Raw genomic sequence first — 14,252 nt, 5'->3', positions numbered from 1 at the left:
CTGCCAGCGGCTCCCAGCGCTCTGACAAGAGCCCTACTGTGCACTCAGCCACGGGCAGCCCCAGGCGCTGCCGCACCTTGGCCCAGGGCTGGCTTCGGCACTGAGTGCCTGCCTTCACTTCTCTGGGGAGACACCAGCTGACCCTTTCAAGGCAAGGGGAGCTGCTTCCAGGCAGCTGCATCAGGAGCTGGCGGCTGGCAGGAAAAGGAAGACTTTATCCCCTTGTGTCCCAGAGAAACGCGGCGGAGCCAACAAAGGCAGGGTGGGGGTGCTCTGGCAGGGGCCATGGATGCCTCTACCGCCAGGGGATATTTCCTTGGAGACAGGGCAGCACCAGGGGCTGATGCCTCCACACGTGTCCTGTGTTCCCAGGCGCTGGCAGCTTTTGCACAAAGAGGCACTTGATGAGCTGGTGGCAGTGTCCTCGCTCGAGGGATCCCGCCATGCAGCCCATGCCCAGCAGCTGAGCCAGCAGCTTCACCTCAGCCTGGCTGAGTGTGGCCCAGGGGAGGCAGAAGGGGAATGGCCCTGGTGCCAGAGCCATGCTGAGCGAGGAGGGCAGGAGGCCACCAGACCTGCAGCACCGCAGCTGCCCGTGCCCTCCTTGGTGAGCAAAACCAAAGTCACGCACTCTGAGATCAGGCAGGGATGCAGGCAGCAGGAGCCAGCATGGTGGCACTGGCCCCAGCCTGGCTTCTTGCTGCAGCTTCTGAGCAGCTGTTTGCAGAGCTCAGCCAGACCAGAGCCCACCCCATCACCTGCACACGCAGCACGGGCTCATCTGGGCACCCAGCCCCCGGCATGGCAGCCCCGCACACAGCAGCACAGCGCCAGCACTGCTTGCTGTGGGCGGCCACAGCTTCTCAGAAAGAAGAGACAGGGAAAACAAGGACTGTGGGTTCCGTGCCCATGTAAACACCCTCGACTGGTACCCACCCTCCCTTCTTTCAGGCTGAGCAAAGGCTTCTGGGGCTTTTTTTCTTCCAGTCCCAGCGGCCCTTGACATGGGGAGTCAGTCTCCTCCTTCCCAGTGAGAGCAATGGGAAGCTCTTGGAGCTTGGAGCCTTTCTTGGAGCCTTCCCTCCAGGCTTAGAGAAGGGTCTCCTCTGCTTCTGCTGTGCAGCCGCAGCTTTGCTGATGAGAAAGGGTATAGCAAGATCATCCGGGACCATGCTCCTGCTGTACACATCCCTCCCTGCTCAGATGCTTTGCTCAGTGTGTTCAAGTAAAAACAGCAGCCTTAGAAGGGCCTTAATATCCCCAGCCTCATCCCCTGCCCTATTCTGGGGCAGCCAGAGTGGTGGCACCCTGCACTGGGGAGCTCCCGGCAGGACGAGGGGATGGGCAATTTATGATTTGTTTTGCTGAAGGCTGCAGGCCAGGGAGAAGAGGGACCATTTGAGGGCTGGAGTGGCCCAAAGCACTTGGTTTCCACACACACTGGAACCACAGGGCAGGGACCCCTGGACATGCAGCCTCGGCTCCCAGAGGTCCCCATGAACCCGGTCTCTCATTCCACTAATGTGGCAGGTGCCCAGAGTCCTCCAGGCCTCCCAAGGGGTGCTGAAGAGCTTTCTTGAAGCCTTCCCTCCAGGCTTAGAGAAGGGTCTCCTCTGCTCCTGCTGTGAAGCTGCAGCTTTGCTGATGTGAAAGGGTATAGCAAGATCATCCAAGAGTTGCCTGTCTGATCTCATCCCACGCAGAGGGCATGGGTCAAGTTAGGTTGCGTATGAGCAGGACTCTGAGACCATGAAAAAATTCAGATGCTGCTAAGAGGGATTTCAAGACAACTGGCACTCTCCTAAGTAGATAGAGATAACCTGGGGCCTGGAGACCAGAAGGACTTCTTGGCAGAGAAGTTTGCTGTGCCTTTCAGGTAAGGCAGCAGCAGAAGAGGAGACCAAGCGTGCCCCACTGCAGGAGAACGAATAGCCCTGTAAGGTAGCTGAAAGCAAGCGGCACCCCAAAGCCCAGCAGGTCCTCACTATAGGCTGCAGGAATGACTTGCAAAAAAATGAAAACGTTGCTCCTGTTGCCATGAAATCAAACCCTGGATCCCATGCTGGTGATGCAGAGCTTCAAGCCGCCACTTAAGGAAGAGCAGCAATACACAACTCTTCAAAGATGTGCAGGCAGGACCATGTCCCTCAATGGGAGAAGGACTGATTGCCACGAGCTCAGATGGAAGAGAAACTGGGCAAACCCATACGAGGTGGAGGATCACCCACAGAGACCTCAGGTTCCAGGGTAAGGCTAGCACTTGAATGGTTCTAGCTAGGACAGAGTTAATTTTCTTCCCTGCAGCTGGCACAGTGCTGTGCTTTGGACTTAGCATGAAAACCATGTTGATAACACACCGATGTTTGGTTGTTGCTGGGCAGTGCTTGTTCTAGTCATGGGCTTTTCCAGCCTCTCATGCTCTGCCGGGGGCACAAGCAGCCGGGAGGGGAGGGGGCACAGCCAAGAGAGCGGATCCAAACTGGCCAAAGGGGTATTCCGTATCATACGATGTCATGCCCGGTGTGTTAACTGGGGGGAGCTGGCTGCTGGCACACAGAGGTTGCAGCTGGGGGACCAGCAGCGTCAGTCAGTGGGTGGTTCTATTTTTCCTTTTTTTGGGGGACTTAATTTCTCTCTCTTGTTATTTTCCTTTTTATTATATTATCATTATTAGTAGTAGTATTATCATAATAATTATCGTTACCATTATCATAATTATTTTAATTATTAAACTGTTCTTATCTCAACCCACAAGTTTTCTTACTTTTGCTCTTCCAATTCTCTCCCCCGTCCCGCAGGGGTGGGGGCAGCGAGCGAGCGGCTGCGGGGTGCTTAGTTGCTGACTGGGGCTGAACCACCACAGTCCTTTTTGGCACCCAATGTGGGGCACGAAGCATTTGAGATAACAACAGTTGCTGGTCACAGCATAGACTCTGTTCTCAACATTAGTTTATCCGATCTGCACCATGCTCTTGTATTTGCTGTGCCTGTTAAAGATTGGTGCTGGCTTTTGTGGTCTGCTGTGCTCTGCAGTGTTTAGTGATGTTTTGCCTGGGAGAGTTGTTTTTAAAACACTGGCCTTGAGTTTTATTTGGTATTTGAAATTTATATTGAAGCCATTACTGTACGTCGGGTACCACCTCATGGATACAATTAGCAATTGTACCTCCTCCTCTCGGAGTTTTTTTATGGAGGAAATACAGAATGGTACCCTAGCTACCGTCTTCTATAGTGCCTCCTCCCTCCCTCATTACAACAACTTTTCAGTACCTTGAACATCCTTGGGTAGTTAAGATATATCTGTTGGTATTTCTTTGGCAGATTGTTTCAGTTTTATCTAAGGTTAATAAGGAATTTAAGAATATCACCAGAGGAGGGGGTGACACGTGCTGAAGAAGCCCCACTGTATAACAAACTGCCAGAAGATGAGAAGCAGTATGCCCTGTTCACTGATGGGTCCTGTCGCCTTGTGGGAAAGCACCGGAGGTGGAAGGCTGCTGTATGGAGTCCTACACGACAAGTAGCAGAAACTGCTGAAGGAGAAGGTGAATCGAGCCACTTTGCAGAGGTGAAGGCCATCCAGCTGGCCTTAGACATTGCTGAATGGGAAAAGTGGCCAGTGCTCTATCTCTATACTGACTCCTGGATGGTGGCAAATGCCTTGTGGGGCTGGCTGCAGCAGTGGAAGCAGAGCAACTGGCAGCGCAGAGGCAAACCCATCTGGGCTGCCACATTGTGGCAAGGTATTGCCACAACCTGGTTGTGACAATATTTACAACCTGGTTGTAAAGGTACGGCATGTGGATGCTCACGTCCCCAAGAGTCGAGCCACTGAAGAACATCGGAACAACCAGCAGGTAGATGAGGCTGCCAAGATTGAAGTGGCTGAGGTGGATCTGGACTGGCAGCATAAGGGTGAACTATTTCTAGCTCGGTGGGCCCATGACACCTCAGGCCATCAAGGGAGAGATGCGACGTACAGGTGGGCTCGTGATCGAGGGGTGGACTTGACCATGGATATTATTGCGCAGGTTATCCACGAATGTGAAACATGTGCTGCAATCAAGCAAGCGAAGCGGGTAAAGCCTCTGTGGTGTGGGGGACGCTGGCTGAAATATAAATATGGGGAGGCCTGGCAAATTGACTATATCACACTCCCACAGACCTGCCAAGGCACGCGCCATGTGCTTACAATGGTAGAAGCAACCACCAGCTGGCTGGAAACACCACCCGGAACACTCTCCTGGGCCTGGAAAAACAAGTCCTGTGGTGACATGGCACCCCAGAGAGAATTGAGTCAGACAACGGGACTCATTTCCAAAACAACCTCATAGACACCGGGGCCAAAGAGCACGGCATTGAGTGGGTGTATCACACCCCCTGTCACGCACCAGCCTCTGGGAAAATCAAATGACACAATGGACTGTTAAAGAATACACTGAGAGCAATGGGGGGTGGGACATTCAAACACTGGGATACACATTTAGCAAAAGCCACCTGGTTAGTCAGCACAAGGGGATCTGCCAATCGAGCTGGCCCACCCAGTCAGAGCCCTTACGTACTGCAGAAGGGGATAAAGTCCTGGTAGCGCATGTGAAAAATATGCTGAGGAAAACAGTCTGGGTTATTCCTGCCTCGGGCAAAGGCAAACCCATTCATGGAGTTGATTTCACTCAAGGACCTGGGTACACTTGGTGGGTGATGTGGGAGGATGGAAGAGTCCAATGTGTACCTCAAGGGGATTTGATTTTGGGTGAAAATAGCCAATGAACTAAATGGTATGATGTTAACTGCTATATAATATTGTATGTCATCACTCCTATGATTGTTATAAACCATATCAACGGTATCATAGTAGGAATGTCCCAGATTAATCAAGAATGAACTTTGAACCAAGCAAAATGCAACAGTGATGGAATTCCAAGGACTGACTTGAGCATGCAACAATCCGACACCACACACACCATCTTCCCCACCCTGAAAGACAGTTACGATTGATGGAGCCCAAAGCCATGGACTAAATGAACTCAATGGACATTTTTGTGGACATTTGTGGATATTTCACAGACATGTTACAGGGGTGGTCCATAGACTAAGGGAATGATAATCTATATCTGTATATTCTATTACAGCATGAGAAGGCAGGTAGGGGTTATTGAGGTTGTACTGGATAGTATGGGACCCGAGCATGATGTAAATGGGATAGAATAAGGGGTGGGTACTGTCATGGTTTTAGCTGGGGTAGTTAATTTTATTTCACTGCAGCTGGTGCAATGCTGTGCTTTGGATTTAGTATGACAACAATGTTGATAACACACCAATGTTTTGGTTGTTGTTGGGCAGCGCTTGTAATAATCAAAGACTTTTCCAGCCTCTCATGCTCTGCCGGGGGCACAAGAAGCCGGGATGGGAGGGGGCACAGCCAAGAGATCTGATCCAAACTGGCCAAAGGGGCATTCCATATCATGTAACATCATGCCCAGTATATGAATGGGGGGGAGCTGGCCCCCCCTGAGCTGGATCGCAGCTCAGGGACTGGCGGCGTCAGTCGGCAGGTGGTGAGCGGTTGCATCACTTGCTGTTTTCAGTGTCCCTCCCCAGCCAGGTTTCACCTCTCTCTCTATTTTCCTTTTCATTATATTGTTACTGCTATTATTACTACTATTGTTTTACTTTAATTATTAAACTGTTCTTATCTCAACGCACAAGTTTTCTTACTTTTGCTCTTCCAGTTCTCTCCCCCATCCCGCTCGGGTGGGAGGAGTGAGCGAGCAGCTGTGTGGGGCTTAAGTTGCTGACTGGGGCTGAACCACAACAGTTACACATAGGTCTACTTAACAAGGTTATTAAAAAAAAAAAATCAAATTGAAGCACCTGCAGAGAAGGACTACCAGGAAGGTGTTGAGAATTAAAACCTTGTTTTATTACTGCTTAAACATTCTTGGCTTGCTTTTCCTAGCAAAATGGAATTTTAGATAGGACATACCAATCGTACTGATGAAAGTAAATCCAGGGAAGAAATGTAACTCAAAACTGCTTGGTACAAGATCAAAAAGAATGAAATGTCATACAGAAAAAGTTAAAACTGGAAATGAGAAGTTTCCAGGGAATAGAAGAAAAAAACTGAGTAACACCTTCCTAAGAGGACAGCAGGAGTAGGGGATCAAACTGTATCAGGAAGCTCAGGAAAAGTGTAAGAGTTATTTGGAGTATACTAGGGTGGGACAAATGTTATGAATTAAAGCTTGCAAAAAAGCAGCAGCATCTCTGAACTGTATTTTAATGAAATCTAGTTCTTTAGAATTTCTGCTGGCCACCTGGAAAGGGCAAAAATTTCTTCTTTCACCTTAATATAAAACTCAGCTTCTACAGAAGCATCATTTTCACATGAAGCACCAGTGTGCCATCACAATTAACAAAACCCCCAGTACGTGTAAGGAAATTGAGAAGACTGGTGGAGCTACATTTAAGGAATGTTGCCCCTCCGTACAAGAGAGTGTACAGGTGTGGGGCAGATGCTCCTTACCTTCATTTATACTAGGATGTCCGGGCCCAGATCCTGAATGAAGGCAGTCTCACTGTGTGATGTTACAAGGACCTGGAATTCAGGTAATAAGCAAAAGTTTTCTCTCTCTCCTGCAGTATGTAGAACTTGGGAGTTCTCCAGGACTGTAAGCCATTAGGTGCTTAAGATTTTCTGTGCAACAGATGTTTAATTTGGATTTTTTTTTGCAAAACATCTATTACACATTCAGCTGTCAGAAGAACCCTGATGGTCCATTTCATTGGGTGTTCCTGAAGGTGGGCACCTCTTGGTCACACTGTGTTTCTTCAAACCGCCAGGCTGTAGGGGATTGCAGTTTTCTAAGCACCGAGTTCACGGACATCTTGTCCTAGCAGACCTGAGAAGCTGGCTGGCCAACGGACTGAAACTGAGTCACCTTGGCCACAAGTGGTCTGCTAGGAGCTGTAGTGTACCCTCCAGCTGGGAGGATGAGGGAAAGCATTGTCCTTGCTGCTGACCCATGGCCAGATGTGACTCAGCAATGCAGGGCTCCAAAGGCTCCAAACTGCAGCACTCTAATAAAATTACCTGGAAGAGCAAGTTTATCAAAGCAATGCAAAACCTGAGGGAGTGACAACAGAACAGAGGGTCAATTTATTCTCAGCTGGTCGAGGAGTTCTGCCGTTGCAGTTATGTCTCAAAGAAACAGCAGCAGAAGTGTGCAATAAGGTGACTGCTAGAAAAGAATCTGAACTCCAGCTGTCTCCCTCTGATGATCACAACCCACTGTGAGCAGCATAGGAGGTCATCCTCTTCTAAAAGGATACTCAGCCTCTGACTGTTAGCATGGTGACAACTTCACCTGCTTTTGGAGACCTCATATTCGGGAACCTCACTGCACTGGCAAGTGCCAATCCCCTGCACCCAACACCCTCAGAGCCACTAAGATTTCATCGCCTCCACTCACGCTCACCCAGGGACTGTGTTTTGATCTCCTCCACGTAGTTCAAATTCCTGACTTGGCTTTCTTTAGCCCAAGTTCAGTATCTTCGAGGTCTTCTGACCTCCTCTTCCATAACTCAAGGCTTATTTTTAAGTTGCTGCCAGGTTCTTACTTGAGACAACCTGCTAGGCAGGATGTTCTGGTCTTCCAGGTTTAGCATATGAATATACCCCAGATGCAGAAAGGGTATTCACAGTTTCACCTCACTAAAAACACACAGCAACCCTCCCATCATATCAGGCACATTTCCTATTTCTTTTAAAAAAGAAATATTTATAAACATCAGGAAGAGATTCAGAGAACTACAATGTTTAAAATTTTCCTGCCAACAGCACAAATATCTTTTTCATGTAAAGTCACAAGAACAAGTTGTACACCATCACAACGTAAGCACTGTCTAGAAATCCCCTCTCCTCAACAGCTGCCATAGTCCTCCACTGCAGGAATCCACATCTCCCATCACAGCAACCAGCTCCTCTGCACTTCTCTAGGACTTGGACTGGGGCTGCTCAATCTCCTTTTGTGATCAAGTCCTCAATATATGCATCCAGTTCATCATCTGTATTAATATCAATGTCCTGAAACCAAAGGCACAAGAAATACCAGTGAAAAGTGAATCTTGAAGAACAATGCGAAGACAAGACAGAGCAGCACAGCATCCTCTGCAACATCTGTCCTGGTCAGCCTTTACACCCTGACTTCCAGCACTCTCCAGCTGCTGCCATCTGCTGTGAAAGCACCACCAGCTTTCCTGTCAGAGCCTGACGGACAATGCTTGGAAAACAGTCAGCACTTGATGCTCAAACAACGCATTCAAGCAATAGGTTTACTGTGCTGATCAGGGTCAAGTTAGGCTTTTTTTTTACCTTCAACACACATTTTCCTAATAGGGAGCAACTGCTTCCATCTGCTTTCATAAACTTTTCCATTGGGTGGTCTTAATTTTATTTAAACTTTTATTTAAATATATATTTGCTATTTTAATTTTTAATAGTATAATTAATAAAAAGATTTCACCATAAAAATTTTCTATGAAGTAGTATTTGTTTAAAGGTTTGCCTTCCTATACATGGGGTTCAGAACCTAGCACCACCCTTCTGCCCAAGAATGGGGCAGAAATTCCCTGCAGAACACTGCCTGTGCCCAGGGAAATTCTCCTGCAGCCCCATGTTTCATAGCAGAAAGCAGAAAACAGTAGAAGCTGTGCGGTATGTACATGCCATGAAAAATCCATCTGTGAAAATCAACACTTATCAAGAACCCCAAGGCCTGGATCCAAAAGGTGGGCAGCAACAGCAGCTGCACACTCAGCTGCTTCTAACAGTCTAAGCCCAAGCTGCACCTAATTGAGAAAGAGCTGAAGCCCAGTTAAATGCTGGACTAAGACATCTCAAGTGCCTGGAGGGACCTGGGTCTGGGGAAGGTTGCTACTAACGGGGTAGTTCTGCTGTCACACCACTTCCTCACCCACCTCCTGCACTTTCTGCAGAAGGGCCACGATGTTAGTCCTCAGCTTCTGCAGTTTCTCCTCTGTTTCCTTCAGCTTTCTCTCTGAGTTGCGGAGGTTTTCTTCACAGGCTTTGGCCCGGGCATCGGCACGTGTCTGATATGAATTGCACAGGTTCTGCAGACCTACCTCATACTGTTTGAAATATTCTTTCTGTAGAAGACAAAACACAACAGATGACATGTTAAGAAGAAGTACCGAGTGTCAAGAAATCCCCAGCACTTGCAGCTTGTAGAAGAGTCCAGCTACTGGCACCCCATGACCGAATACCACCAGCCTAACACCATGACCCTGCACGCCCTGCCCACAGTCGTTACCATGCTTACATTTACATTTCAGATTTGCCTACTGCAGGCAGCACAAATGGGTTTTCACATTCCTCAAAGACCAGAACTGCCAGAAAAGCTGCCTGAGTTCAGACGAAGGATGCAGTATGTTTTAAAAAGGCTAAAACCACAGTTATGCTGTGGAAAGATCTCACAGCCTCTGTACACAGTAAGCTTCTCAAGTATAGGCCACCCAGACAACACAGCTTATTACTGCGAGGTAGGAACATCTACACTTGCAGAAAATTCCAGACAAGACCAACATGTCCTGTGGAAGCAGCAGGACTGGTTAACTCAAGCAGACACCTGAGCTAACAGAGAGAAAAGAGGAAGAGACAAGAGAGACTGCCAATATATACATTGCAAGTGAGTGAGTAGGGCACTTTGAAGACTACCAAATAAGCAGTGGCTTTTGTCATTTGGTCATCTGTAGGTGGCTTTTGTCACCTACAGATGCCTCCTGAAAACGTCTCCCCTTGTGGTATGTCAGAAGAGAGAAGCTGGAGAGGCCAGTACCATTTCTCTGTATTTCAGTCTGCGTTGGACCTTCCAATGCCAGGAAGGTACCAATACTGCAGATACTGGTGCAGGCTCAGCCCCATCTGTTCCTTGCTCAAATAAATGGAGGTCACACCAAAAGCCTTAAGATGTACAGCTGACTCACAGGTGGTCAGCATGCTCACCTGCAGAAATGTGAGGGGCGGTTGTCTTCCGTGTTCTCTCTCATTTTAGGGTTGCCTCTGCATAAGTTAGATTTAAAAGGCTGGGGGCAAAATGAACAGGTATGCCTACATCCTATTTCTACAAACCTCTAACCTGGCATCTCTTTTTTAAAGCTTAACAGCAATGAACAAGAAGTTAGGATAGTAGCAGCCAACAAGTTTCCCACACAGATGTATGGTAATTAAAAAAAATCCTCAAACAACTGTCTAAAGACCTAAGGCATGCTTCAGAGGCTCTCATTCTTTTTCTCAGCTATGTTAGTCTGCTAAGGATCCAAGTAACCTTTTGAAGAGTGTGATCTTGCATCAACAGGATGCACACTTGCTATAAGAATGGAATGTGTGGGGAGAAAACCCCCAAACTTACTTTTCTAGAAATACTGAACTCACCAAGGGAAATGCCAAGAGCCCTTCTGAGCTCATGGAACTCAGCTCCTTCTTGGAGATAGGAAAATTCGGAGGTAAGAAGTACCGCAAGCAATTTCTATGCAGGAAAGAAAAACACAAAGCCAGAATTTGAAGTTTAAAGGACTAGAGCAATCAGACTACAGCAGCTCACAAAAACTGCAGTGAACCCACCGAAGGATCTGGACTAGTAAGTCTACTGTTTCTTGGCTGCTGCTGGGACCAGTGGTGTCTGGCTCAATTCGGACACAGTCTGAGGTAGAAGGTTCAGCCACAACAACCTCCTCTTCCGTCTGCATATCTGGAGCCTGGTACTCGGGAGAGGGAGGCTTCATCAACCTTACATCCTCACTGCCCTTCTCTACCCTGAAAAAAAATATTAACGGAAAGTCAGATGTCTCCTTCTACAAACGCCATACCTGAAACACTGTTAACAGCCTCATCAGAACCTGCACCCAGCTGTCACTCTGAGACCTCTAGATTATACAACAGCTGCCTCCACAGGAACGTCACAGCAAAGCGATGGACAGACCGTATGGAGTCTGTTATGCTCATTCCTTATGAAGCAGCTGGACAGTCCTGAGGCACACACATGCCCCATGACATGACAGCAATATATTTGTCTTCAGCACCTATGGAAGTAAAATGGGGTCTTCCTCCTGAAACCAAAACAAGCCTCCAAAATCCAGTAGCTAGAGATAGTTACCAGCGATCCCTTGGTGTGGTGTCTGTAGGAACATAATCAAACTTCACCTTCCAGCGTACTGCATGCTTGCCCATTTCCACAGCTGTGACACGGCCTGTGAACCACTCCTTGTTCACACGCACTTCCACATGCAGCCCTTTATCTGCAAGGAGGAGGACAGTAAAGATATTTGCAAACATTCAGATGCTGGAGAGCACATTTTGCATGAGCTCTAGAGAACACAGCTACCTCAGCAGGGAGCAAACCTAAACCTGTGACAATTCCTTTAAATGGTACATAAACCATAAAAACGCTGTCACACAGTTCAACTCCTACTTAGAAACATTAAGGGGCAAGGAAATTATATGGCATTTTCAGACAGAAGGTTTCTCCTGTACTCTGTCTGGGCTGTTCGACATGGGCTTTCCAGGCTTGCGTTGGCCACTAGGACAATTTGCCATGTGTTCCTAGTGGGTCACTTTCCAGACAGCTCCTTGGGAACAAGCTGAAGAAATGCCATGCTCTGCCAGAAGGTGCAATACCATCCTGGCTATCATCTTTCCTGGGGGCATCTCAGCCCCTCTTCTCTCACAGCAGCACAGCAGGTCTAGATACAGTCCTCAGCTGATGTAGCTCCACAATCCATAATCCATTCACTTAGGAAGGGTGAACACACATCGGCCTACACCATGCAGCCAAGCATCACATCCATTAATGTGACGCAGCCCTCAAATTACAGATCTTCGCATGCCACAATTGCCTCTTGTCTAATCAAGGGATTCCTGGCCAAAATGTTTCATGCAAGTTAGAGTCATCTTTGGGTTTGGGATACAAATTTACACCAATTCTTATTTTAAAAAGTTCATTAATGAAATCATGTTTAATCATTTAGTCTAGTTCTGCAACAGTTTTTTTCCAGTGTTAGGTATTGGAGGCAGTTCAAGCATTCATTTCTCACCTTTCTGAGCCTTCTTCAGTTCTGCCAGCTCTTCTTCCCCAGCACTGTCTGTGAGCTGTGGGTAGAGAGAGCTCAGATTAGCTGCCTCCCGAGAAGATTTTAAACACTTGACAAACACCTTCGGCTGGGGAAACCAGTGCACTCTCACCTCTACCACCACCTCACTGGAATCCTTCTTCTCTTCTTTCACTGCCACAAATTTTCCCCGTTTTGACTTCTCCTTCCTGTGCTCCCCCTCCTCCTCAGACCCATCATCTGTGGTGCTGAAGATCCTCTTCCGAGTGGTGGAGGCCTGCAGGAAGCAAACAAGCCCTAGCTGTAATTCCAGCATGCTATCAACCAAAACCTTCCTTCATCCAAGTTAAAAAAAATGCTCAGCATGTATGTCATTTGACAGTTAATTAGCTTTTCCAGAAGGTTTTCACAGGTGCTCCGTGATCATGCAAATGCTCACCCCACCACTCCACATTCTTTTTTTTTCTAGGGAAACAGTCTGGTCTAACAGGAAAGAGATTAAATGAGTCTTCACGAGGGGTGTAGAATAGCACCCTAATCCAAGAGTAAAGTAAAAGTTATCTTGCCCTGCGTAGGGCCTACAGTGCAAGTCCCATGCGACAGAGCAGGACAGGCTATGCAGAATAGTAGGTAAGGAGCTGACAGTCTTCATCCCATCGAGTCTCACCTGTGGCCATTTGACACTGGCAGATTTCTTTAATGCTGGCACCTTAGCAGCTTTTGGACTGGGTGTCTCACGAGAGCTTTTGGGGTTCTGCAGGACAGCAGGTAGTTTCATTGTTGTACCTGGTTTGGCAAGAGTTTTTAAAGTGCTGTTAGACTTTCCAGCTGTCACAATGTGCTGATGTGTCCTTGAAGTGCTGGCCTCCTCCTTGGAGAGCATGCTTGCCAGTTTGGGAGTGCTTATATTTGGCCAAGCTGAAGAGCTCTTTCTCAGCTGACCAACAGGCTTGGGAAGAGGCATAGGTGGTGGTGGTCTACTGGGAGCATTCTTGATTACATCAGGTAAAGGAGGAGATCGCGGGCGCTGAGGTCGGGTCTGTGATTGAGTGTTCTGAAACAAATGAGGGTACAGACAGAGAAAGGACAGAAGAGTCGGGCACTGCTTTTCAGAGCAGGTAAGGATAGCACAGAAGAGTACAAAGCTTATACCAGTATCCCATTTACCTCCCCTGCAGGCCGTGTGGTCACTTCCAGAGGCAGTTTCTTTATGTCAGCTTGAGATCGAATTGGAGTGGTTTTCTATTTAAGAAAAAAAAAATCAGAAAGGACATCTTTAAAAGCTCTCAGGGCCTACCTGAACCCAGCCCAGCAAACAGTTTTCCAGTTTAAAATCAACAATTATAAGGTGTGTTCTGTGGCCTTCAAGAGACATCCCTTCATCCAAACACCAGCAGTCACTCCCATTTTCCTAGCAGAAAATGAAACGCAAGCTGAGATGCTTGCTTTCTGTTATTAAAACAACCCCTACCCCATGAAGGAGCACAGGTGGCATTAGAGGATGAGACAGACATGAGTCAGCATCAGCCATTTGCACTAGGAGGTCCCTCAAACCTCCTGTGCCTAGCTGGAGACCTCCAGATTCACCTGCAGAGCTTCCAGCTTTTCCTGCTGCTGGCGGATTTTCTCTGTCAGTTGTTTCTGCTTTTCTTCCTGTGATTTCAAGTCTTTCTTCAGAGTTCCCAGTGGTACCTTCTGCTTCTGCTCTGCAGCTTCACATCTAGCAAGAAGGGAACGCAAGACAACCTCAGTGACGACAGCAGAACCTGCACTGTCTCACACACACAGCACTGTCCCCATATCCCATCCCAAACGCAGCAGTAAAACCGCTTCCCTGCACGCCCTGCCCACAGTCTCAAAACCAGTGGTTTTCTTCTTCAGAAACATATGCGATTTAAGGATAAAAAGCATCGTTGTTAAAACAAGCCATTTAGGCTGGGAATTACCAGTTCAGAGCCCAGGAGCTAAACAAAGCTTAGGAACAGCTTCAACTGGTTTTCTACATTGTTTCTGTATGCTGGACTTCTACAGCAATTTTCCTTCCTATCAACTATGTCTTCATATCAATTCCTCTTTTCAGACTTACTTTCCATTTAGAAAGGAAAGCTTATTACCAGTAACCCGTC

At 47.7% G+C, this 14,252-nt stretch overlaps 1 protein-coding gene across 3 annotated transcripts in view; it reads right to left on the bottom strand.

The window, feature by feature from the left end:
- Window positions 1-5,899: 5,899 nt before the first annotated feature.
- Window positions 5,900-14,252, bottom strand: part of MORC2 (MORC family CW-type zinc finger 2) — a 53,937-nt gene continuing 45,584 nt past the window's right edge. For all 3 annotated transcript variants that reach the window (XM_075110725.1, XM_075110726.1, XM_075110727.1), the window contains 10 exons: window positions 13,714-13,846; window positions 13,294-13,368; window positions 12,794-13,180; window positions 12,260-12,403; window positions 12,112-12,166; window positions 11,175-11,316; window positions 10,643-10,834; window positions 10,454-10,547; window positions 8,980-9,168; window positions 5,900-8,086 (listed from right to left, as the gene is read on the bottom strand). In XM_075110725.1, coding sequence (XP_074966826.1) covers window positions 8,018-8,086; window positions 8,980-9,168; window positions 10,454-10,547; window positions 10,643-10,834; window positions 11,175-11,316; window positions 12,112-12,166; window positions 12,260-12,403; window positions 12,794-13,180; window positions 13,294-13,368; window positions 13,714-13,846 — 1,480 coding nt within the window. In that variant the 3' untranslated portion in view covers window positions 5,900-8,017. The remainder of the gene's footprint in view (window positions 8,087-8,979; window positions 9,169-10,453; window positions 10,548-10,642; window positions 10,835-11,174; window positions 11,317-12,111; window positions 12,167-12,259; window positions 12,404-12,793; window positions 13,181-13,293; window positions 13,369-13,713; window positions 13,847-14,252) is intronic.

The sequence above is a fragment of the Phalacrocorax aristotelis genome, chromosome 15 (assembly GCF_949628215.1).
Source record: "Phalacrocorax aristotelis chromosome 15, bGulAri2.1, whole genome shotgun sequence".
Lineage (NCBI taxonomy): Eukaryota > Metazoa > Chordata > Aves > Suliformes > Phalacrocoracidae > Phalacrocorax > Phalacrocorax aristotelis.
This window is presented reverse-complemented; position numbering and strand designations above follow the sequence as displayed.